This window comes from Mastomys coucha, unplaced genomic scaffold, assembly GCF_008632895.1.
Source record: "Mastomys coucha isolate ucsf_1 unplaced genomic scaffold, UCSF_Mcou_1 pScaffold23, whole genome shotgun sequence".
In the NCBI taxonomy this organism is placed as follows: domain Eukaryota; kingdom Metazoa; phylum Chordata; class Mammalia; order Rodentia; family Muridae; genus Mastomys; species Mastomys coucha.
The window spans coordinates 98,982,818-99,005,920 of NW_022196906.1; the positions used below are offsets into that span (position 1 = coordinate 98,982,818).

The following is a 23,103-nucleotide window of genomic DNA, read 5'->3' on the forward strand; positions in this document are numbered from 1 at the left end:
AATCCGCCTGCCTCTGCCTCCCAAGTACTGGGATTAAAGGCGTGTGCCACCACTGCCTGCCAAGAATCTTTATGAACCCATCGGCTTCCTTATCTAGATCTTTGGGAATGCCTGGTTTTCAGTCTATAATGGACAAAGCAGACAGTTTCAGGGGCAAAGTACTACTAGAAGCCATCGATTGCCACAGTGCCTAGGGGTGTCTGGGGTCCTGGAGCAAGGCACCCAGTTTTCTTGAGGCATGGCTTCTTCAATGCTATGGTGGCATCCAGACCCTTCTCTTGGTTGAGACCTGGTCCTGTTGCTGACCCTATGTCCTCTTAGCCAGAAATTTCTCTATTTGCTAGGATCCATGAGTGAGAAATTTCCCAGGTCTTTGAGACCACTGATAGATTCCACAAATGAGTTCACTAAAAATGGGGGTAACAGAAAGGTAGAAAACAGGGTTTGATCAAGCATTTACCACCAGCACTCTTACGGTATCTGCTGACCAATTTAATAAGCAGAAAACCCATAGGTACATAGAGAAGACTAGATCTTCTGCGTGATCCAACTTTGGACTATCTGATCCTCTAAATAATTGAGTAAGATAGATGAGCATTGTTTTGCCCAGAGTGGGACAGAAAACAAGTGTTCCTAGGCCTTACTTGTCTAAAAGAAAGATTTGCTTGGGCTTCTGCCAAATCCAGGGTTTGGATGCCTGTAGTGACGAAGCTAAGCTATAGAATTTATAGCACTAAGATCCAGGTTGTTTAACAGGCTTGAGGTTGGCTCTTTCTGTTCAAGGAAAGCATCTCAGAATCGGAAACCTCTGGGGGAGTATCTTAAAGCTTTTCTACTCCACGGTGCCTTTATCAGAAAAGCTGTAAGGTTGCTGTTGATGTCAACTGCTCCAAATGACCCTCCACACAGACTATCTTAGTATCAGATCCTACCACTGAGGCCCAGAGAGATATTCTCAACTATGAATGAAAGTGGTATTTACCACTCAGAGATTTCAAATACAGAACACTTGAATAGGGGTTGAGGGGAATCCTGCAACTCTATTTATTCATTATAAGGTATCTGTGGTCCTTCAGTTTGAGCAAAGTTATTATCACACTGCATGATGATCTGGATGAGAGACAGAAAACAGGTTAAAGAATAAAAATAAAACAAAAGGGATTGATGGACTGGAGAGGCGAGACACAAAGGACAGAAGGGGAAAATCAATTATGTGTACATCTGTTCTGTCAGTTAACCATCTTCAGTTATCCTGGAGACAGTGGCCACTTGATGTGTGAGGGCTGAATCAATTGGTCCACTTCTAGATCCAAGCTGCTTTGAATCGGAGTTGTCATCAACTGTCCGGTGACTTTTTAAAGCCCTCCCTAAAGTTGGGCCAGGTCAGTCTGGGTGCTTTACCTTCTACCCCTTTCCTACACATTTAGTCTGTTGACTCTAAAGGACCCAAAGCAAGCAACTATTCACTTAAGCATGAACGAGGGGTGCTTACATGGAGCACGTCGGCACTCACGGACCCAAAGCTCTGGGATCCCAGGTCTTGCATCCGTTTGTTATTTTCTTTATATTTTTCTTCAGCAATCTTTCTGTAAAGTTGATACAAATGTATAAAAATCAGTACAAATTGCTTACACCATATCTATAGTATAAATAAGCATGATGCCTGTTTTACCAGGCAGACTGGTTAGCAGGAAGCCAGACCATCAGGTCTGTCCCTCATGGCACAGCCCCACAAATGATTCTATCTCTTTTTAACTTTTCATGGGATTCTCTTGTAAAGATCATTCAAGGAAGCTAAGGCTCGTAGTCGACTCTGGGAACCCCTGGGATAACGGGAGAAGGTCGCACTTAGCCCTGAGCATCCTGACCATGAAGGTGTACTACCCCAGTGTCTGAGATGCCTTCTACCTCATGATGAGCAAGCCCATAAGCAAGGACGATGATTTCCATGACAAGGCATGTGTGGGCATTATGGTGGAGGGGATGTGGTAAGAGGTCTACTAAGCAATTGTGAACTATTTGGTGCTATAGTATTAGCCACCATAATGTCTGACAGACAGGCTTCCAGGACTTAGGATTCCTTTTGTCTAACATGCCTGCCCCTCCCCAGCAGCCACTGCTCTACTCTTTACTCCCACAAGCTTAGTTTTTACATTACACATTAATGAGATTATGCATAGTGTTGGCATTTCTCAATGTCATTAGCTAAAATACATGGCCTCTCTTGAATCCTAGAAACAATGATCAAAATTCTAATCCAATTAATTTATAAAATCAAGGCCAAATAGGAAGAATAATATTATATCATGTGGAATATTCATGCTATTCTTTTGCCTATAAATAGTTTTAATCTGAATAATAATTTTTAATATGCATGGGAAGTATTACATTTGCCTTTTTAATACATTCCTTTCAGATTTAACTCTCCATTTATATTCACCAATAACAGGAATTATGCTACCTTGGAGATATTAGCATTACTTAGTTAGACACAGGTTTGGAGCTATGAGTTGATGTCATGACTTGAGTATTTCAAGTGCATATATATCTCCAGTTAGACCCACAATCAGTGGTTTATAGGAACCAGAATGCTTTGGCTCTCAAGAACAGACTGCACATACATTTTCGAAGCTGAAAAATCCATACCATCACCTGGTAGCTTGAAACTGACCATGACAGGAGCATTCACACCACACAGATCAGCAAATAAATGACTTGACTGTAAACCTAAAGATGCTCATTAAACCACACATCAGCATCCGACTGCCTATGATGTCTCTGCTGTGATGAACTATACCCCGAAAGAGTGAGCCAAAATACAGCCTTCATCCAGTAAGTTGCTTTTGTCGGAGTACTTTATCTCAGCAGTGAAAAAGTAACTAAACAGAATAAAGTGTTGAAGATGTCCAGTCTCTTGATGGGTCAGGTCCAAGTGCCAGCACTATGAGGTTTCATTTAGAGCTTGAACGTACCGTCATCACCAGCAACCTCCATACCTTCACACGGGACTGAAAACCTAATATAATTAGTATCCGACATCTAATCTACTGCTCAGTAATCATATTTGGGGTTGATTGATTAGTAAGTAAGAGATAATATGTGCTTTGGATTCTTGTTTTGGCTTTTGCTTTTGTGTGTGAGTTCTCTGACAGCACTGTTGGGGTGTGGGGTGTGGAGCACCCCAAGGCAAGGAGCTTACTTCAGCCTCTGGCTCTCTCACCAGCTGCATCTGTTCTCTGGGAGTCATTTTCTGCACATGAGGCAAGGCTTGCAGAGTCTGCAGGTGAATCTTTTTCTGCCTATAAGTAATAGACATTCCACAACATGCAACTCATACTAAACACATTCAGAAAAAAAAATTAAACAAATATTTTACACAAGGATCATTGCTCTATGGAGAGAGCAGCATCTTGGGGCAGGAAAATCTAATAAACTCCGAGTGGGTAATGAGCCAACAAGGACTGGAGTTAATCAGCATTATTTTTCAAATTGGATTTCTGCTTAAAAGCAAATTGTGTACTTTCCAAATTTCTGCTCATTTCATGGCCTATAGGTGGTTTTTATAATGTGAACAAATTAGGATCTTGGACAACAGAGAGTAAATAGGCCACCGGAGTGACTCATCTGTGTGTAGTAGGTCATGGTCTTTAGAAGAGCAGGGAAATCCACCTTCACCACCCATTCTCTCTGTAGCCAAAGGTGCTAGAAGGTGAAGCCAGGCTCCTTGTCTGTAAAGACTGGGCTACAGTAAGTGCCACATGAGATAATTTTGTGTACTTTCTAATGGTGGCATTATAGCAACTGTATTATCTTGAATGACTTATACCCTGGGTTTTCTCCAATAGATACTTTATGGTAGTATGGTTGAGTGGTTAACTTTGAAGGCCAATCACCAGCAACCTCCCGTGGGCTCAAAGCCTAACTCCAAGACCACACTTTTCAGGATCTCTGGAGGGTATGAAGTCTGTGTAAGTGTAGAACAGTACCACCCACATCATAGAGGGGTCCTTCACTTATCGAAGAGACTCCTCTTGTCAGTCGAAAAAGCTGCTCCAGGGATTGCAAGGCTGGCGGCCACATTCCCAGTGACCTCTCCTTCCGTTCTTGTTTAGGGACAAGTATCTCAGAAGACTCTTTGCTCTCAACTTCTTCTTTCAGAAACACCATAAGAAACTGCTCACAGCCACTCTCATGCTTCTAGAATACCATCCAGACCAGAGTGTCCCAGGAAGGGACAATTTATCAGGAAAATGCTCACTCTTATTTTATAAGACCTAACGGACTTCCCTGGATCATAGTCACAGATCTTGAAAATAAAGGAAACTGACTGAAATCAATATTTTATAGTGTGAAATACCTTCCAGACAATTGAATTCCAGCATGCCATTGATTGGAACTGGTCCACAACTGTGGTGAACATGCCAGCTAAATTTAACTTACTATTTTAAAAAACAGGATAACCTCTACTGTCACATCGGTAGTTAATAAACAAAAAATAAACTTTCTTGAAAGAATGAACAGCAATGAGAGAAGTATACTAGAAACATGTCTATAAATTCACCCTAATGGATCTCTTTCAGGTGCCCATTTGCTTAGGTCGAATGTGAGGCTGGGAAACCAAATAGGACTCAGTGGAGAAAGCACTGGGGTATATGTCAGGAGAGTGTCCGTAATGGGGTGTGCCAGGGGAGAGTTCCTACACAGAAGTGTGTGTCGGAGGACAGTACCTGGCTATTTAGCCTTGAAGGTCAGTCTGGGAGTTCTTGTTCCCATACCACTGCCTGGCACACCACTGGGGAGGGAGAGCTATTGCCCATGGGTCCTTATAAAAATTAAATAGAGTTCCATTAATCAACTTGCAGCTTTAATCTTCAAGAGGCAGGGCCCCTGGTATCTGCACCTCAACTGTCTGCATAGACATGCACCCATGATCTGAAGCCACCTACCATTCTCTGCTTTTATAAGTTAAAGAAAAAAAAATTTTTTTTGAATGAGAAAAAAGAGAAGTCGGGCCTAGAAATCATTTTGGTTCTTTTAGAGATGTATATTCTCATTCTCTCTCCCTCCCCCCGCCTTTGTAAGAGAAAAGATGTATGCTATGTGAAGAAAGTGAATTTGGTTTTTTTTTAAATTTTATTTCAAATGTCTTGGGAACCTACAATACTTTCCTTCAGCAGACAGAGACTCTGTCAGTTAAACAAACACCATGTGAAGCCATCTAGGTTCCTGATGGAAGGTGCATTTGCATAAACATTCCTAAGTGTCTGAGATACTCATTTCTCTAAACACTCACAGGGCAAGTGCGATGCTGCCCTGCAGATCCGTGAGCCTACTGGTAGTTTAGGATGGCAGGATTTCAGCCTGCTACCACCTGAGGCAAACGGCTTTGACGTGCCACATTACTGAAGCTTCTTAATTTCATGGCAAGACTTAAGTGAAATCCAGGATGCTCCACGCAGTCATCTTAGCACTAATAGATTTTTTAAAGACTGATACACTTAGCATTTACATGAGATGGGCTTTTAAAAACCAGAGCAATTACTTACATGACATTAATTGTATGAGCAGCCTCCTTCTGACAAACTGAGTTCTTGTCTTCCAGTATCATCTCTGGATATTTACACATCAGGAGCTGAAATAAAGGAAAACCACACAGACCTTAAACATCCCTTTCAGCAATGCAAGGGCACAAAGGTACCACGTGCCAGGCCTTTTCTGTTTGAGGCCTTTGCAGACCGTAGCAGGGCACTTTGAGATAAAACTCATGGCAGCTGTTTTTCTCTTTGTAGTGTTAAATAATACTCTGTGTGGCAGGTTGTGTGGGAAGATGCCTCAGAGTTGGCTCCTGTCTGCCTCCCCCACTAACTGCAACCTTCTCTTGGTGTCTCTCCTCACTCCTTCCGTTGCCCACCACCAACAGGCCTTCCCTTGGCTCTAGGAGTACCCACCTCCCAGCCTTTAATAGACTATGCCAACCCTCCCCATGACAAGCTGGGCACCAGGCAACTCAGGCACCTAGCTAAGGTACAGCATTCAAGGGTGTGATTTAGATCTCGGCCAGCAGAAGAGGTACTTAGCGCATGCTGTCATTTGTAAAATCAAACCTCTGAAGAGTATAACCCCCAATGTTTACAGACAGAATACAATCCTGAACCTGAGCAACTACAACTCACTTGCTTCTAGCCAATCCTGGCCTTATTGGAGTTTGTCTTTAAGGTTTTATATTTTGCTATCAGGGTTTACTGATGTTAATTTTGAAATATTGCAGGGCTAGAGAGGCGCCTCAGCAGTTCAATGCACTGACTTATTTACTTTTCAGTACCCACATGGCGATTCACACAGTCCGTAACTCCAGTTCTGGTGGATCTGATACCATTTTCAAGCCTCCTTTTAAACTGTTTTCCTGGCTAGCCCCTCCCAGTGTTCAGGTGGCATCTATGCCTCTGGCCACCAAAGTCCCTTCCCCTTCATTGTTCGTTTTCTTCTTTCGTTTATAATGGTCAGTCTTCTTTGTTCTTGTTATCCTTTTCATTTTTGCTACTTTTCCTTGGCTACTGAATTCTGACTCTTGGAATCAAACGTCAGCAGAACACACCAGCCCCTTTCTTTTTGGTCTCCCCAGGGTCCACACTGCGCATTATGGCTGAGCACACGTCATAGTTATCTTTGCTTCCTTTGGATTTAGATCTTGGCCTACTGGTGAAAAGCTGGCACCTGTTACAAGGCAGGTTACCTGGAGGTTCCTCTTAGAGCTATTCCTAACGAGTCTGAGGAGTTAGAATAGCAAAAGCTGGAGAAGACCGTAAAAGATAAAAAGCCTTAGAGAGGACAGCTTGCTTCTTACCCCTGCCTGAGGCAGGTCCTCTGTCTCCTCAAGCTCTCTAATGTGAAGGAAAACAAAACAAAACAAACAAACAAAAAATTCCTAACCAATTAAAGATGAAGCCTTGTCACAAAGGAGGCAGTAATAACAGCCGATGAAAATCCCAGATTTCCATATTATTAGCAGTACATTCTTGGCCTAATAGAGATGGACTTTGAAGTGTTCAGGTAAGATCTGTCAGCCTCAGAGCCACTGGGTACATAACAGTTTTAGGCAGAAAATAGAGGCCTGACTTTCCATGTCTGGTGGCATTGGGGAGCCAGGGTTCATGTGGCCTCCTTTGCAAACAGGCTTCCCTAGTATTCCTCTTGGCTTCTTTAAACCTGCTCTCCTCCTCTCTGACCGCCTCTTCACTGCCTCTCAGCCCCACAGCATGGCCTGAGATCACAGACTCACTGCCCCTACACCATTCTCTTTGCCAGTACCTGAAGCTGCTCTTCCATGTAAGGGGCTTTTAAAATTTCTGCAGCTGACGGTCTCAATGCAGGACTCTTGTTCAGCATGCTGTAATGTTCAAAGAGAAACGGTGTTTCAAATGAACAAAATCAAACACAGTAACAGAACTGCAAACGGTCTCTGCTTCAGACTTGCTTGCATACCGTCCCATGATGGTGTTCAGTTCTTGTGGATATCTGTCAGGGAGTGAAGGTGTGTTGCCTTCAACAATATTCAAGACCACAGACAAGAAACTGGAGCCAGCAAACGCATGATCCATGCAACACATCTCATATAAAATGCATGCCAGTGACCTGCAGACAAAAAAATCAAAACATTTAAGTAAAGAAGAAATGTCCCATTTAAAACTTGCCCATCGTGAAAAGCCTCAGAGATAGTAGAACATTAGCCACAATGCACCAGCATCTATTTGAGTTTGTTTACAGACTACATATTTACAAAACCAAAACCAAAAAACCAACCAACCAACCAAAAAAAATAAAAAATAAAAACCCTGAACCCAAAAGAAAACACACACACACACCCCACATGCATGCAGGCACACAGAATACAAATCCAAGACCTATCAGAGGATGAAGCACAGAAAGAAATATGAATATTAGGTTTTCAAAGAAAAAATAAACAATACAATAGCAAGATATCTGTGCAGGGTGAAGAGTCTAAAATCTGATTAATATAGTTAGGTATTTTAAAATGAGCTTTTATGAAAGAAAAACAAAATGAGGTTACATGTTACCTTCCTAAAGTAGTTTTTAAAAGTTATGTATGCACAATGAAATTTTAATTTATTAGCCTGACCTGCCCTCTGCTGTGTACTGTACATGCTGAAAGGGAAGCTGGCATTATTTATTAGTTTTCTGAATAGAATCCATTTGCAAGTAGAACAGGAGAGAAACTACTTGTAACTCACATTAAAATGTATAATTCTCCTTGGGGATCCTGAAACAGGAGATCAAACCAGAGAGCAGCCCAATGCTGGGTGCATTAACCATGCCAAGTGGTGCCCTCTGAGCTGGCAGGAACATGTTCTTAATGCTCCACATTATACAGAAAATGAACATTAAAGTCTTCCCTGTGCTCAGTATTAAAAAAAAAAAAAAAGCTTTTCTTTTTTCTTTTTCTTTTTTTTTTTAAATCTCATGGGTATTGTGAATTATGTAACAGCCAGATTTCCCTTTTCACAGTGGTTGCTTAAAAGATAAAAAACATGAGTTTATGATGGGATGCTTTAAAGCCATATGCCATGTACTTTTAACACAATGCTTAGAAAGCGAAGAACATATATAAATAAATACATGAACATAGAATTTATTCTGTGGTTTCTCATGGAAGTGCATGCATGTAAGAGAATTCTGAATATGTACACCGAAAGTTTCTGTTCCAATAAGCACTTAGTAACACTAAAGTTTTTGGCTCCTTACAAAGCACTTTCATGTCTGTCACAACACAACAGGAACTCAAACTTCCCAGTGAGACTGAGCAAATATCAGATTTCTTTTTCAACTCATAGACAAGGAAATGTGGCTGGAAGAAGCTAAGTGACTGATAAAGGTCACACAGAAGCAAATGGGAGAACTGACTCTTGAATGGAAACATTTTTCTTCCAAATGCTCTATTATTTCAATTAGAAAAAAGACAGTGTTAGGTGTGCTTATACAGAATTGATAGATCCCCAAGGTCAACAGGAAGCTCAAATGGTGTAGCAAATGGTATCTTATATTGGAATTTTAATATGCTGAGATTTTAGCATCTAAGAAGATAAATTTCTTCACATGAATAATGACATTTTTAGAAAAATAAAAACAGAATGCTCCTTGCCAGCATTAAACATGTTGCAGAAGGGCGATCCCAGGCAGACACAGGGGACACTAGAACTGACAAAGAGCATCAGAGTTCTCTGTGGATGTGTATAAATGAACGTTCTTGCTATACAACAATACTGATAATTATCTTGTTGGGTCTAAAAATTGTGTGCAATCAAGTTTATGTCAAGAGTAAGATAAAGACAGAAGAGAACCAGACACGTGACGTTTTTCAGTTCCTTGTGCTAGTTAAAAGAAGTCATAATTATGTTTTTACTAGACAGTAATAAGGATGCATATTGTATTTTCTAGAGTCATCATTGAAGGATAACATAGAAGTAAAACAAGCCAGGAGAAAGAAAATTCAACTATAAAATTTTAAGCTAAAAGGAAAATAAAACAAATGGGACACAGAGGGCATAAAAATAAGATAAAATACAAACATGGTTACACTAAATCTAATGGTAAACTGTAGAAGGAATGAGTCAGCATGTTCTGACTGGCAGTCCACAGTGGCCCACACATGTGCAATAGTTGCTTCCACATTTACGAACCCTGAAAGCTGCCTGACACCTGGAGACAGATGATGAAAGAGAACATGACCGGAGCAACCAATCAGATGGTGCCAACTACATGGAGCTAGCAGCTATGGACCAATGGGGCATAGGTAGAGGGTATAAAGGCACTCCCCAGTTCTGCAATAAATGAGTCTGCTTCTGCTTCTCACCTGGCTCCCAGAGACTTGTGTCCTTGATTCTGAGCCTTCTTACCCCCTACACCCAAAGACAGTCTTGAGGGGGCCGAGGGTGAGGGCAACATGTGGCAGAACAGGGACTCGTATGGACTGCAGTTGGATTTTTTTTTTTGCTCGCATCTATTGTTTTCTGGGCTTTGGTTTTCGCCCTGTGCTGCCGCCATTGTGCCCACTGCCCTTGATTTGGCCTTCCCTTTGTTCTCCCAATTGTGGCCCTGTAGCCGTCCTTCCTGCATTTCTGTATGGTCTCAGAACCCCTTTTTTGGTTGATTCTTGGTAAGTGGGCCCCTTTCTGTTCCATGTTATATGCCCCTCATTTGTGAGTGAGAGGGCTCCTTTGCTATTCTTTGTTTGTCCGTCTGTCTCTGTCCATTTGTGGAGGGTACATGCTTTTGGATTCAGTTCACCTGGCATCTCCACATAAGGACTGACCTTATGTGGAGGAACCTTATGAGGAAAGATGTTGCGGGAAATATTTAAAAGTCAACCCACCATCTCTCTTGCCCCTCTGGTCTTTGTTCCCGCTCTAGTACCGGTACTGGCCGGCCTCAACACTATATTTCTGCTGGGTCCCGCTCGATGTGTTCTCACTGCTGAGCTACTCTTCCCCAGTTAGTGAGTTTATCTCACTTCTACACATCGCCCCACATAGCCCATGATCAGCTATCAACGCCTAGTTACCCAGTAGAAACACGACTCTTAAAGCTTAATTATCCAATCAGATTTATATAACAATAAGTTCACAATTTACAAGATGCCAATACAATAACTTCAGAGCCAATTGATAAAGATAAAGCTTTAACCCAATTATTCTAACCTTGTAAAAATCTTAGCTACTTGTGGCTGTTTAAAACCATGTGGGATGAGGATCATTTTCCTGATGAGGATCATCTTCCTGTTCGTCTGCCTCCATGTTGACTTTTCCTCCTTCTTTTGTGACCTATCAGTCTGTCTTTCTAACTCCTAGCTCCACCTCCCTTTTCCTGTCCAATCACAGACCTGCCACTGCCCTAATGTGATTGGACAGAGAAAAATTCTGCCAGGAATTGCCTTAGATGGCCCTTTCTTATCCAAGAAACCATGTGGGCATGCGGAAGTTCCCCTACTAAGCACAGGGCATCTGAATGTGACACATTGTCTGTCTTGTCTGTGGTAGTTTGGCTTGCTTTTCTGAAGAGCTATGGGAAATCTCCTCTCTCATGCTAAGGGCCTCAGATGTGGGCCCTAAGCAACTCTCCCTCTCATTTGCTGCAGAAGGCCTTCCATGTCCCACTTCGGCTGCTACCCCCTTTCCCCCTCCCCCAATATCCTTGGTGCAAGATAGTGGAGGATGTAACTTGCAGGAGCCTCCTCCACAGCTGTGGCATTGAGCAGCCCATGACCACCGCTGCAGCCTTCAACTCAGCAATAGAACTGACCTTCCAGGCTTTCCACACTCAGAGCCATATAAACAGCCACTTCCATAGTGCTATCATGAAACTGCAACAGCAATTAGATCTCATGGCAGAAGAGCTGAACACCTTGTAGTCAATGGTCATGCTTAACTGTGACCCTCGCTTTTTCTCTATCTGTTTGACCCCCTTAAGGGTGAGCAATGATACCCAGAGACATGAGGAATTGGCCAAATTCATACATGGCTCCTGGTCACAATTCTTTAATTATTCCTTCTCATTGTCTCAAAAGATTCAAAAACTCTAAATCTGAGTAGGTCTAGGAATTAAACTTTGATGACTACTTTGTTACCAAGGTTTGGGAGAGCTTCCAAAGGTTCCTTGATCCCTCTTGGATCGCCACATATGGAATCTTGGGAGGGATTGTGCTATTAATTATTCTCAAGTGCTTTATACAGTATATGTCACACCAATTATCAACAAGATCACACTGTAGATACTTATAGTCCTTGAATGCCCTGAAAAGAGACAACTTACACCAGTGGTACAAGGTTGGTAAGCAGAAATGCAGAGGACCATTAATTAGGCTCCCCTACCACCCAGGCAGGCTTTCCAGAGTGGTTCTCCTTCCAGAGCTGAAGGTCAATGAAGGGTAAGGCCCTAGTTGCTGGGCCAACTGAAGACAGGTAAGGCTCCTTATGCGGGTCGCCCCCTGAAGTGGGATCAACAAAGTCAGAGCAAAGAACTCTGGCTCCCACTGACAATTTTTAAAAGAAAAAGGTAGATATGTAGGTGGATATGCATGCATGTTCTGACTGGCAGCCTGAAGTGGCCCACGCATATCCAATAGTTGCTCCCACATTTACTAACTCTGAAAGCTGCCTGACACCTGGAGACAGATGATGAAAGAGAGCATGACCAGAGCAACCAATCAGATGGTGCCAACTACATGGAGCTAGCAGCTATGGACCAATGGGGCATAGGTAGAGGGTATAAAGGCACTCGCCAGTTCTGCAATAAACGAGTCTGCTTCTGCTTCTCACCTGGCTCCCAGAGACTTGTGTCCTTGATCCTGAGCCTTCTTACCCCCTACACCCTTGTGGGAACAAGGGTTAGGGGAACAGTAAAATTAAAGGAATGTGCCACCACTGCTGGAGGCCAAACTGTTTTCTAAACATTTATGTTTGTACACATAAACTAATGCTGCCTTGGATCTTAGCTTCTCTCTACAGTGGACATCGGTTAATGCTGAGGTTCATAATTGCCCAAAATGCAACTCTTAAATATTCAGCCCTAAATGGTTTACCTATGTCAACCACATATCAAGGCTCAGGGACTGTCACAGAAGAGAGACAGAAGAAGGTAAGAGCTTGAGGATTGGGAAGGGAGCTGTGAAATGCTGTCTTCTGGACACAGGCTGGCCATTGCCCACACAGATTCACTAAAGCTATGGTTATGTGCACAGCATCAAGACAAGATGACCAGTTAGCATTTCAACATGCATCACTAATTAGATACAATGGTTTAACAAAAGGGGGGCATTGGCATGGTGTGGGGTACCTGAGGAAAGTTACAGAGAGAAGTCGGAGGCAGATATGAGCAAGATTCATGCATGCATGCAAGCACACACACACACCCCACAAATAGAATGTTATGATATATTTAAAAGATTCATATTAACAAGAGATTTTTATTTCAGGAATATGGTATTGATCTAGCATTTAAATAGTCAATCAATTAAATTTGCCTCATTATAGAAAAAAAAGAAAAAGAAAGGCTGTAACATCACCGTAACCGATGGGAAGGAGCACTTTACTCACAGTGGTCAAATGCATCTGAAGTCTTATAAAGAAGAAAATACAGCATGATGGGAACAGGAGGAAATTTCCTTAGCCCTGCTTTTAGAGCTTTAAAATATATAGTAAAAATACACTTATTAGTGAAATACTGAAATTTTATAATTTCCTATTGAGATTGGGATCAAGATAAGAATCAGTATACCATATCAATACTACAGGAAATGAATGTGTTACCTAGGACAATAAGGCTAGAAGAAATACTTAAAAATCAGCTAGAAACATTAACTCATCATTAATCACGTCAAAATGACTGAGTACACAAAAACCTCAAAAGACTCTAAAGCCTTTGGAAGTACGTGGACTTAGCAAGCTTGCTAGATACAAAGGCCATTCTTGTCTAAAAGTCTGCAACAAGAGTATCTTAACATGAAATTAGTTTTGCCACTTACACTAACATCAAAAAAATGTCAAATACCTAGAAATAAACCTAAGAGGTGTGCCAGATCCTCCAGTGTTGGCCACAATATAGTGATATGGGAAATTAATGTAGACCAAAGAAAAAGAGGGGCAGAGGGGAAGACAGATGCAATCACCTGGAAGATTCAACTAAGAGGAAGATGCTGATTTCTCCTAAAATGATTTACAGATGGGCAGCAGTAGTAGTTAAAATCTTATGTGGTTTTTCTTCTTATGTGGGAAGATAACTCCAAGATAACTTATGTGACAAGATAACTCCAACTTTAAATGGAAGGGCTACCAAAACAGTTTGGTTTAACAATGTGTTTTTTATAAGAGTGTGGTATTGACAACGATGAAAGAAAGATTCTGATGGAGCAGAAAATAAGTGTTTTCAAACACAGACATAAGCAAATTCTATTGCTTGATTAAAGTAAAGGTAAACTACACTTCATATGGGTAGAGGGAGGGAGGGGAAGGGAGAGAGAGAGAAGGAAGGAGAGGAGGGAGAGGCGGGGAGAGGGAGAGAGAGAGGGAGAACGGGAGAGAGAGAAGAGAGAGAGGTCTTCAACAGATATTAAATGATCAAAACTTCAACATTGTACATTGTTAGACATCAGAGAAATGCAAATAAGCACTCCAGGGTAGTAATTCTGCATGCTCCTAGAATGGCTAAAAACCAACAAAACCAAATCAGTACGTGTTACACTACAAATAAAAGGTTTTAAAAAGAAGAAGAAGAAAGACATAGGTTGAAAGAACAGGGCCAAATACATCCCACCTCACTCTAAGGGGTCAGAGGGGCTGGGTGGGAACAACAATCTTTCATCTTGGTCAATGTTCTATTGCTGTGAAGAGACACTGTTATTCTTATAAAGGAAAACATTTCATTGGCACTGACTGACACCTCAGAGGTTTAGTCCACTGTCATAGTAGGAAGCATGGCTGCACACAGGCAGACGTGGTGCTGAAAAGTAGTTGAGAGTTCTACACCCAGATCCACAGGCAGCAGGCAGGGACAGACACTGGGCCTGCCTTGAGCATTGAAACCCTAAAGCCAACCCCCAGTGACACACTTCCTCCAACAAAAGGGCATGAAATAAGTAGATGCTAGCGAAAGCAATACAAGACAATGTGATTGGACAAGCTTCTACAACATTTGGAGTCAAAGATGTCTTGATTGTCCAGTCATATGTATTAAAATCTATCACCTAGATACATTGTTTATTATGATAACTATAATTGCATATATCTATGCTTTATTTTCTCCAACTTCTAACCAAACATTATGTGAAAAATATTGTTATGTGAAAATTATATCATCTCCTAACTTCTATCCTGTTGAAGACAGAAAGCACCAGTATTAGAACAATAGGAAGCAGAAGCAGAAACACACACACATAGACAGACAGACACACACACACATACACACACACAGACAGACACACATAGACACACACATACACACAAACACACACACAGACACACACAGACACACAAACACACACACAAAGAGAGAGAGAGAAAGAGAGAGAGAGAGAGAAAGAGGGGGGGAGAGAGAGAGAGAAATTTATTTAGAAGTCTATGTCTTTCTTTCTCCAAAATTATCTCCAACTTTGAAGAGTTAAGCAAGTCTGTCCTCAAGGGATCACACTGCACACAGTGAAGAGGAAGGTGAGGATCAGGTACATGTGAGACATATTCCACCCTAAATCCCCCACATTGCCATCTGTCCAAGTTGCTAGATCTATGGAGGGTTTCTGAAGTATGGCTTGCTAATGACTTGCAAATGAAATTCCAACCCACCTGTCTCTGTGTAGCTAAATGTACCTCTTTAAAGATCTGCCAGACCTTTAAGCAGAAACTGCACCAGCAGTGCTGGAAAATCATACTATCTGTTAGATAATATTTTTATTTGATATGATTGAGAAGCATTCTGATGTTTTCAGTAAACACACACACACACACACACACACACACACACACTAACAATAATAACTGTAAAAGAAGAAATCATGAACTTGCGAGTAAGGCTATAAGGATGCAGGAAAGATGGAAATGATGCTCATGGATAAAATTCTCAAAAAGAAAATTAAAACTTAGAAAGCATACATAATGACCATAGTTATGTGTATAAAAATATAAAGATAATAATACAAACACAGTGGATTTACCTTTGGTGCATCTAAACACCTTTTTACTTAGAATTGAATATTAGCATAAATTGTCCAAGTACAAAGAAACTGAAAAAGGTAAAACCAAACAGGTGACACTGGCTACTTGAAAAGCTTAAGACATATATTATACAGCAGGAGTTTACCACGGGTCAGAGGGCACTACAGCTCCTGTCAAAGCTTCTCAACACCCGTCACCCATACAGAGCATCAGAGAGGTGTGTTCAGTGCTGAGCCTGAGCATCTGCGAGGGAATGCAGCTAGGCAGGAAGCGTAGTTTCTGGATTGTCACTGAGTTTCCACCTAAAGCAGGGAAACCAGGTAACAGGTAACATTCCTCTTATTTTCTGCAGTTAAGTGAAAACTTGGAACCTCTAACTTCAAATTACAAGTAGATGAAGACAAACCGTAGAGCTAATACCCCAAGGAGTGTGTTGTCTATGTGAGGAGAGACCAAGGGAAGAATGTGATGAAGTTACCATAGGAGCTAAAATCTGAGAAGCACAACTCACAGATGTGCCAGCTGTGAATCAGAGAGCAGCAGCAGGGCTGGGGGAAAACATAGCCATTAAAAATTCTGTTTCATCAACACAAGGACCTGGCCAGGTTCAACCCTTCCAGGACCCACATCTAAACAATAAAATCAAAATCAACAACAACAACAACAACAACAACAACAACAACAAAAAACTGCAAATGTGGTGAAAAGCCTGCTTGAAATACCAGTGCTGGAGAGACAGAGATGGACAGTTCCCCAGGGCTGGTGTACCCTACTCTAAAAATATAAAGCGATGACACATGAGGAATGGCAGCCAAGGTACTGTATTGGCACATGCATACACACACACACACACACACACACACACAGAGAGAGAGAGAGAGAGAGAGAGAGAGAGAGAGAGAGAGAGAGAGAGAGAAAGGGAGATAGATAACAGAGAGAAGAAGGGAGTAATGGGAATAGAGAGACTGACTAACTAGCTGCTAACCAGCTAGGGCCTTTCTCAAGCGCCCAAGGCAGGATGAGAATAAAGCCTCAAAGTAGCTTAATGGATAATAACTCATAACAACCCAGTAGAAGTCCCTTTACTGATGAAATGCTCTATATTCCTGCAAACAGGAACCACATGGGGGTACTGAGCACTTGAAACTGGTGAGTGTGATCAAGAAAAAGTGTGTGTGTGTGCGTGTGTGTGTGTGTGTGTGAATGAATACACACATATATGAACAATTACAGAAAAATAGGGCTTAGATGAATTTTCTTCTTTTTGTAAAAGCCCTAAATACTCTCTTCCACAATTTCTAGAGTTTGATGATGATCTGACCCTTCTAGCCCCTCATGGTCCTACCATGTCCTCTACAGGAATTTGGCCAATGGAATATCAAGGCCAATAGCCAGGGAAAGGGGAAACAAGAAAGAGGAATGGCTCCTGAAGAACTGGCTAGAAGGGAAAGAAATGCTTCTTCATCTTCAGATATTCTTGAGGCCAGACCCAAGTATCCGATATAAACCAGAAGGCCCAGGAAGGACCATGGACAGCGCTCGCCCCTGGTTGAGATGGGGTTGGGAACAAACAGTAGTCCTCCTTCCACTTCCAACTTCTAACCACTCCACTGCTGCCTTAAGGATTTGGCAACAGCCCCACTGCTAATGTGATGCAAACTGCTTCACACGGAGACCATGGCTATGGCTCCAGCTGCCTTACTCGTTTTATGCAGTCTCCCAGGGCTTGTTAAGATAGAAAACGACATCACAAGTAGAAGACTGTGCCAGGTTAAAGAAAAAAATCTACCTCTTTCATCTGTCCCAACCTCCCCGCTCCAGCACATGTGCTACAGCCTAGCCTGGTGTCCTTACAGATGGATCCTCTGGGAGGGGAGGGTGACTGTTCTCCCCATGTGTTCCTTTTCCCTTCATGTATGGGTGGGCAGGTCCTGCCCTGGTGATACTGGATTTGATGTGACTTGCTTCAGCCAATGTAACATGGGAAGTTCTAAAGACTGCGAGTGAAATCTTTTATACAGTGAAGTGCCCAACACAGCCTTAGATTGTTCCCTGGCATTAGCATTGGGCACAGTCTACAACCTGAAACTCGTGGAGAACCTTGGAGCAGAATGTAGGTTAACCTGAAGTCCCCAGCTGACTGAAAACAGGCTGGGGAGGAATCTGTAGTTTCCTGGTGAAGAGAAGAGAAACAGAGACATAAGCCAAATCAGCAGGGGCTCCTGTGCCAGCAACTGACATCCGCTGGCCTTCCAAGTTGCTGCTGAAGAAATTGCTGGTACAAAAGGCCCCTTTGACTTGCCCTTAACCAGAGCAGTTCCTATGTAGATCAGACATCAGGCTGTTGGGTTTGGCATGCCTTACATGGGAAAGGGCATAGGTATAGTTATCGTTCTCCAATGAGGATACATCCTTTGGCCAGGCAGAGTAGACGGGTCCTGTTCCCTCTATGTTTTAGTACACCTGTAGCTAAGCTTGCGTATGAACTGAACTCCACCAGTGTGATTCCCACCACCTTTATTCCCATTTAAAACACCCAACAGATACAAAGCCCCAGATCAGAGAGCAGCGGAGCTGACTCTCACAAAGGAAATAAGAGCAACAGTATGATATTGCTTCATTTCTGCTTAACTACAGCACTGCCACTCCAAAAACACTGCCCCCTTTCCTTCTGAAAAGTATGTACTAACTATTCATTGTTTAGATCGACTTGAAGAACTGGCTGAGGAACACAAGTCATATTTATATTTCTCCTGTGGATAAAACATTTTTTTTAGAAAACAGTATACACACCAGCTGTATTCAAAGCATTGACCTTGATGGCCCTTAGTATTGTAACTTTCCAAATAAATGTTTATCAACTTTCAGAACTAAGTCATCTTTTGAGAGCAACTTCCTGTACTTGAATGCTATCAGTACTAAAATCTGGGTAGGTCTACTAGATCACAGAAGGAAGGTAGGCTGCATATGGGTAAGTGTTAATAGATGAAAACGTAATCAGTACTAGACTAATTCTTTTTAAGCATCATAAATATGGCATGTTCCACTATTAATGCTCAAGCAAAGCATCTATAAATTATTCATATGCACTCCCAGTCCCCAGAAAACATTCCTCAGGACATAGATGCCACCCACTCCGAGGTACAGATGGGTTCTCAGCCTCACGCAATCTAATTTTCCTGAGTGTCTCCCTAAGATCACTTGCCACACTTCTCTATCTGCCACTATAATTAATAGTTCTCCGATATCCATTCCACTTTAGGTTTGGCAGCTGAAATTTCATTACCAGATAAGCCTGTTTTGATTTAGATACAAGCAAAGTAATTACTAAATTCATAATAAAGTGGTTATTTGGGGTCAAGATGATGATACATTCTCAGCTCCTACTTGCTGAGTAGTTTATAATCACAGCAGGGGAGCTGGTCTAAAGCTGGGATAGATTTTGTATGTGTCAGGTACTTTTGTAGCTGCAAAACACCACAGGAACACTGCTTGATATTCCTATAATTTCTCAGGTAATATAAGGAGCAATTTGTAAACAAGTGGACTGGGCACAGATTGAGTGAAGAAGGGGCTTTGTTTCCCCTGGGGTTCCACTGCCTCCGTGACCTAGGGGCCATCCTTCTGAGCTGGCAACAAGGTGCGGATGCACTGTGAAGGAGTCAGATATATGGCCAGAGAGCATCCCTGAAACTTACACAATAGCTTCCTGAAGTGATATGCCCTTAGTCAAATGGCACACTGCAATAACTTTAGATAACATAATCGGAAGTCATCATATATTTGAATCTATTTTATAATCCATATTTTTAAAATTAAGTGTGAAAAAAGAAAGGTAGGTAGGTAGATAGGAAGGTAGGTAGGTAGGTAGGTAGGTAGGCAGGTAGGTAGCTAATAGCCATTGCCAAGCCCAGGACTGCTACAGTTGAGCTGGTGAAGGATCACTAAAGCAGCAAGGTTCTTCACAAGGAACAAGAGGTAAGTGTTTCTGCTTTTATATCTAGGTGACTGCACAGTGCTGGGGGGAGGGGGAAGGAAGTGTTCAATTAAACAGCTCTCGAGGGCATGTCTTTGCCCTCTTTTTTTCTGCTTTTTATTCGAGTTTTCTTTTTTATTTGGTGTGCACATGGGAAAGGATTAGAGAAAGTGATAGGTGAGCTGGATTAGACCTCTAGAACAAGAGTCTCTGGCAAGAGCAAGAGTCAGCAGAGACTCTCAAAGCAGTCACAGAACTGAAATGAGGGGTGTGATTTCTGTGGAAGGTTGCAGCTAGAACAAGCCTTCTCTGCCATGGGAGGCTCTAAAGTCAACAGAAAAATCACCAGCTGCTCTGTGGTGGCTCAGTTTCCCCCGACCACACACAAAAGGCCATTTTCTACCTCCTCATCTTTAAAAAACAAGCATGGACACACTTTTACATTGCTTGTCTTTGAAGGCTCAGAACTACTTAACATTGATTTGCATATAATAATTATTTACTTAATTAACAAGCTCTCGACTAGATTGTCCTCCAGCTCTTGAATGCTGAAAATTATGTAAGGTCCTTTCAAAGCACACCAGCACTCCCTGGGCAAGGCCTGCTGCTACAGCAGGACAGGCTGAGACATCTTCCCACCTAGCTCTTCCTGGATACAAGAGCACCATGGAAGTGAAAAAAAAAATCACAGATGTCTCCATCACTGAGAACCCAGGAAACGGTAGATGTAGGTTACCCCTAAATTCAGTATCTTTAGTAATGCAGTATCTTTAAAATGCAGAAAAGCAGCATATTCCCCACAGAGCTGGGAGTTAGCCTTAATATAAAATAAAGCACGGTCTTTAGGATTACAAATGCTTTATTTAATAGACTAGCCGAAGCACATCTAAATTTAATGTCTTGGCCACATTAAGAACTTTCCCGTGTGGTTCAGGAATGACAGAACCTAAACCAGCTGACTCATCTATGAACAGAGAGGATCTCTGAAATGCATTTCACAGAGTATAACAAAGCCGCAGGCGCTCCTGTCCCTCTGGCCGCAGAACAACTCAAATGCCAAAGGGTACAGAGTGGATAGAAGAAGCAGAAGAACTTCAAAACAGAGCGGACAGACCTCTCAGACAGCAGAGAAGGAAGCCACTGAGGCCAGCACCGCCTACTCACCAGATGTCAGACTTGGCATCATAGCCTTGGTGCTTCAGGGCCTCCGGACTCATATAATGGGGGGTACCGGTTAGAGTTGTAGCCAGCTCACAGGAACCCATTAGCAGCCGAGAAACTCCAAAATCCCCTGGGAATTGTGGTTAATTGGTGTAAATATTTTAAGCAACAAAAACATCACTGGAAATTAACAACAAAAACTGATTTAACTTCACCATTTATTATGCAGTGCCTCATGTCATTTTATAGAGAAAGGCAAGGGATGTTTTAAATTACATAACGGTGGTCAATGGCTTTAAACATATGTGCTTTGGAGGAGAAAGAAGACTTAATGAGGAGAGTGAACCATCTAACCTCAGAGTCTTTACTTCTGCGATTATAGACACCCAGACTGTCTGGTAATCACCAGCAGAGGTTTTGGAAGGACTGGATGTGAAGGGAGAAGAGTTTGATCTCATTTTATAACAAAGGGAACTTTGCTAAAAATTTAAACCACTCATGAATATACATACAGAAATTTGAATCCACTGGCTTCTCTAATTAGTCCCTGTATTCTCTTCTTCCCCATGAATATCCTATGTGAAGCTCAGACAACTGAGTAACTATTTGAGCTCTAGTATAGTTCTAAAGAATTAAATATTAATGAAGCCATTATAGCACCATTTAAATTATGTATGGCCTCTACTTATTGATAAAGTAAGTGAGGGGGCCTGGAGAGATGGCTTAGTAGTCAAGAGCACTCAGTGGCTGCTCTTCCAGAGGACCCAGGTTCAATCCACAGCACCCACAATTCACAACCAAGCTGTAACACCAGGGGATCTGATGCTCCCTTATGGCCTCCGTGGGTACTGCGTGCGTGTCGTGCACAAACATACATGCAAGCATAATGCCATACACATAAAAATCATAAAAACTTTTAAATACATGAGGAACCTACAGCTTACAAAGTGCCTGGTAAAGCCCAGGATTGCAAAGTGTACCTGTTAAATCAACCAGTCAAGTAGCAAGTGTTTTATATTTCAATTTATATCAGATAAACACAAACAAAATAACCTGAATTTGTTGGTCTCATCTAGGTAAGAACAAATATTTGCGAAGGCTAAAGAGGCCAGGGCCGGATAACTTCCATGCTAGCTTGAACTCCACACTTCTGTTTGCTGCAGCAGCACTCAATATAAACTTGCTTGGAGCTTTAGAGCAGACATTTAAAACATCTTACCGATTTTGAGTAGATTATTTTTCAGAAAGATATTCTTTGATTTCAAGTCTCGATGAAGTATTCTCCTGCAAAAGTCAAAAACCAAAAAACATGATAATGTGTCATTTAAAATAGAAAACTAGACCCAATTAAAAGCCTAAGGTGTGGTTATATATGGAAGGATATGTGTGTGTATGTTTGTATATGTGTGTGCATGAACATGTGTATGTGTGCATGTACACGTGTGCATGTATGTTCTTTCACGTATCCAGCTTACACTGCTTAAAGGCTGCAAAGCCATGGACATTTCTCCTTTCTCCAAGGAAAAGAAGAGTTCATAAATGGACGTTTTGGAGAGAATGGAACACTCGGCTTTGCTTTTTAAATCTGCTTCAAAAAGTCAGATTGTGTAGAGTTTTTTGTTTGGCTGGTTTGCTCTATTGGAATAAGGTGAGATAAGGTCTTATAACTCAGGTTGGTCCGGAACTCTCTGTGTAGACCAGGCTGTATAGTTGTTTTTTTGTTTGTTTGTTTTGTTTTGTTTTGTTTTTGTAGTGTGGTTTACATAGCACTACATCCAGTAACTATACCCTCAGTTGATGGGCAAGTTATCATAAAACTTTATAATATATTATTCTGTTTAGTCTTTGTAAAGGCAACAATACTGATAATGCTAATCTGTAAATACTTATTGACTCTTGCTATAAGACAACGGCATGGGAAATGTCCATTAAGACTTCTATTTCTGAATTTGAGAGACCCATACAACATGAAAATGTTTTCCTAAAAAGGACCCCAAAATTCTAAACAAAGTTCACAAATAGGGACTCAGGAGCTGAGCTCATGATGCAGCAAATCCCCTGGGGGGTGGGGGTGGGGGGAGGGTTATAGGAAAAGAAACTGAAAACCTGTGTAGACAATAGGTGCTGACTCCTCGATGCCTTTAAAAAAGTGATGGTCTCAGAAAGCTGTGGACTGGCTATAAATGGTCACCGCAGAAGACAAGGTCTGTGTAACAGGGACAGATGGCGCTAGTACACATCCGTAAATGT

At 41.8% G+C, this 23,103-nt stretch overlaps 1 protein-coding gene across 5 annotated transcripts in view; it reads right to left on the bottom strand.

The window, feature by feature from the left end:
- Positions 1-23,103, bottom strand: part of Nek11 (NIMA related kinase 11) — a 238,726-nt gene that overhangs the window by 136,736 nt on the left and 78,887 nt on the right. For all 5 annotated transcript variants that reach the window (XR_004111384.1, XM_031343621.1, XM_031343620.1 and 2 more), the window contains 6 exons: positions 22,073-22,137; positions 20,857-20,983; positions 7,483-7,632; positions 7,309-7,387; positions 5,547-5,632; positions 1,493-1,586 (listed from right to left, as the gene is read on the bottom strand). Coding sequence is in view for 4 of the 5 variants with exons in the window: in XM_031343621.1 (XP_031199481.1) it covers positions 1,493-1,586; positions 5,547-5,632; positions 7,309-7,387; positions 7,483-7,632; positions 20,857-20,983; positions 22,073-22,137 (601 nt within the window). In the remaining variant the exon portion in view is untranslated. The remainder of the gene's footprint in view (positions 1-1,492; positions 1,587-5,546; positions 5,633-7,308; positions 7,388-7,482; positions 7,633-20,856; positions 20,984-22,072; positions 22,138-23,103) is intronic.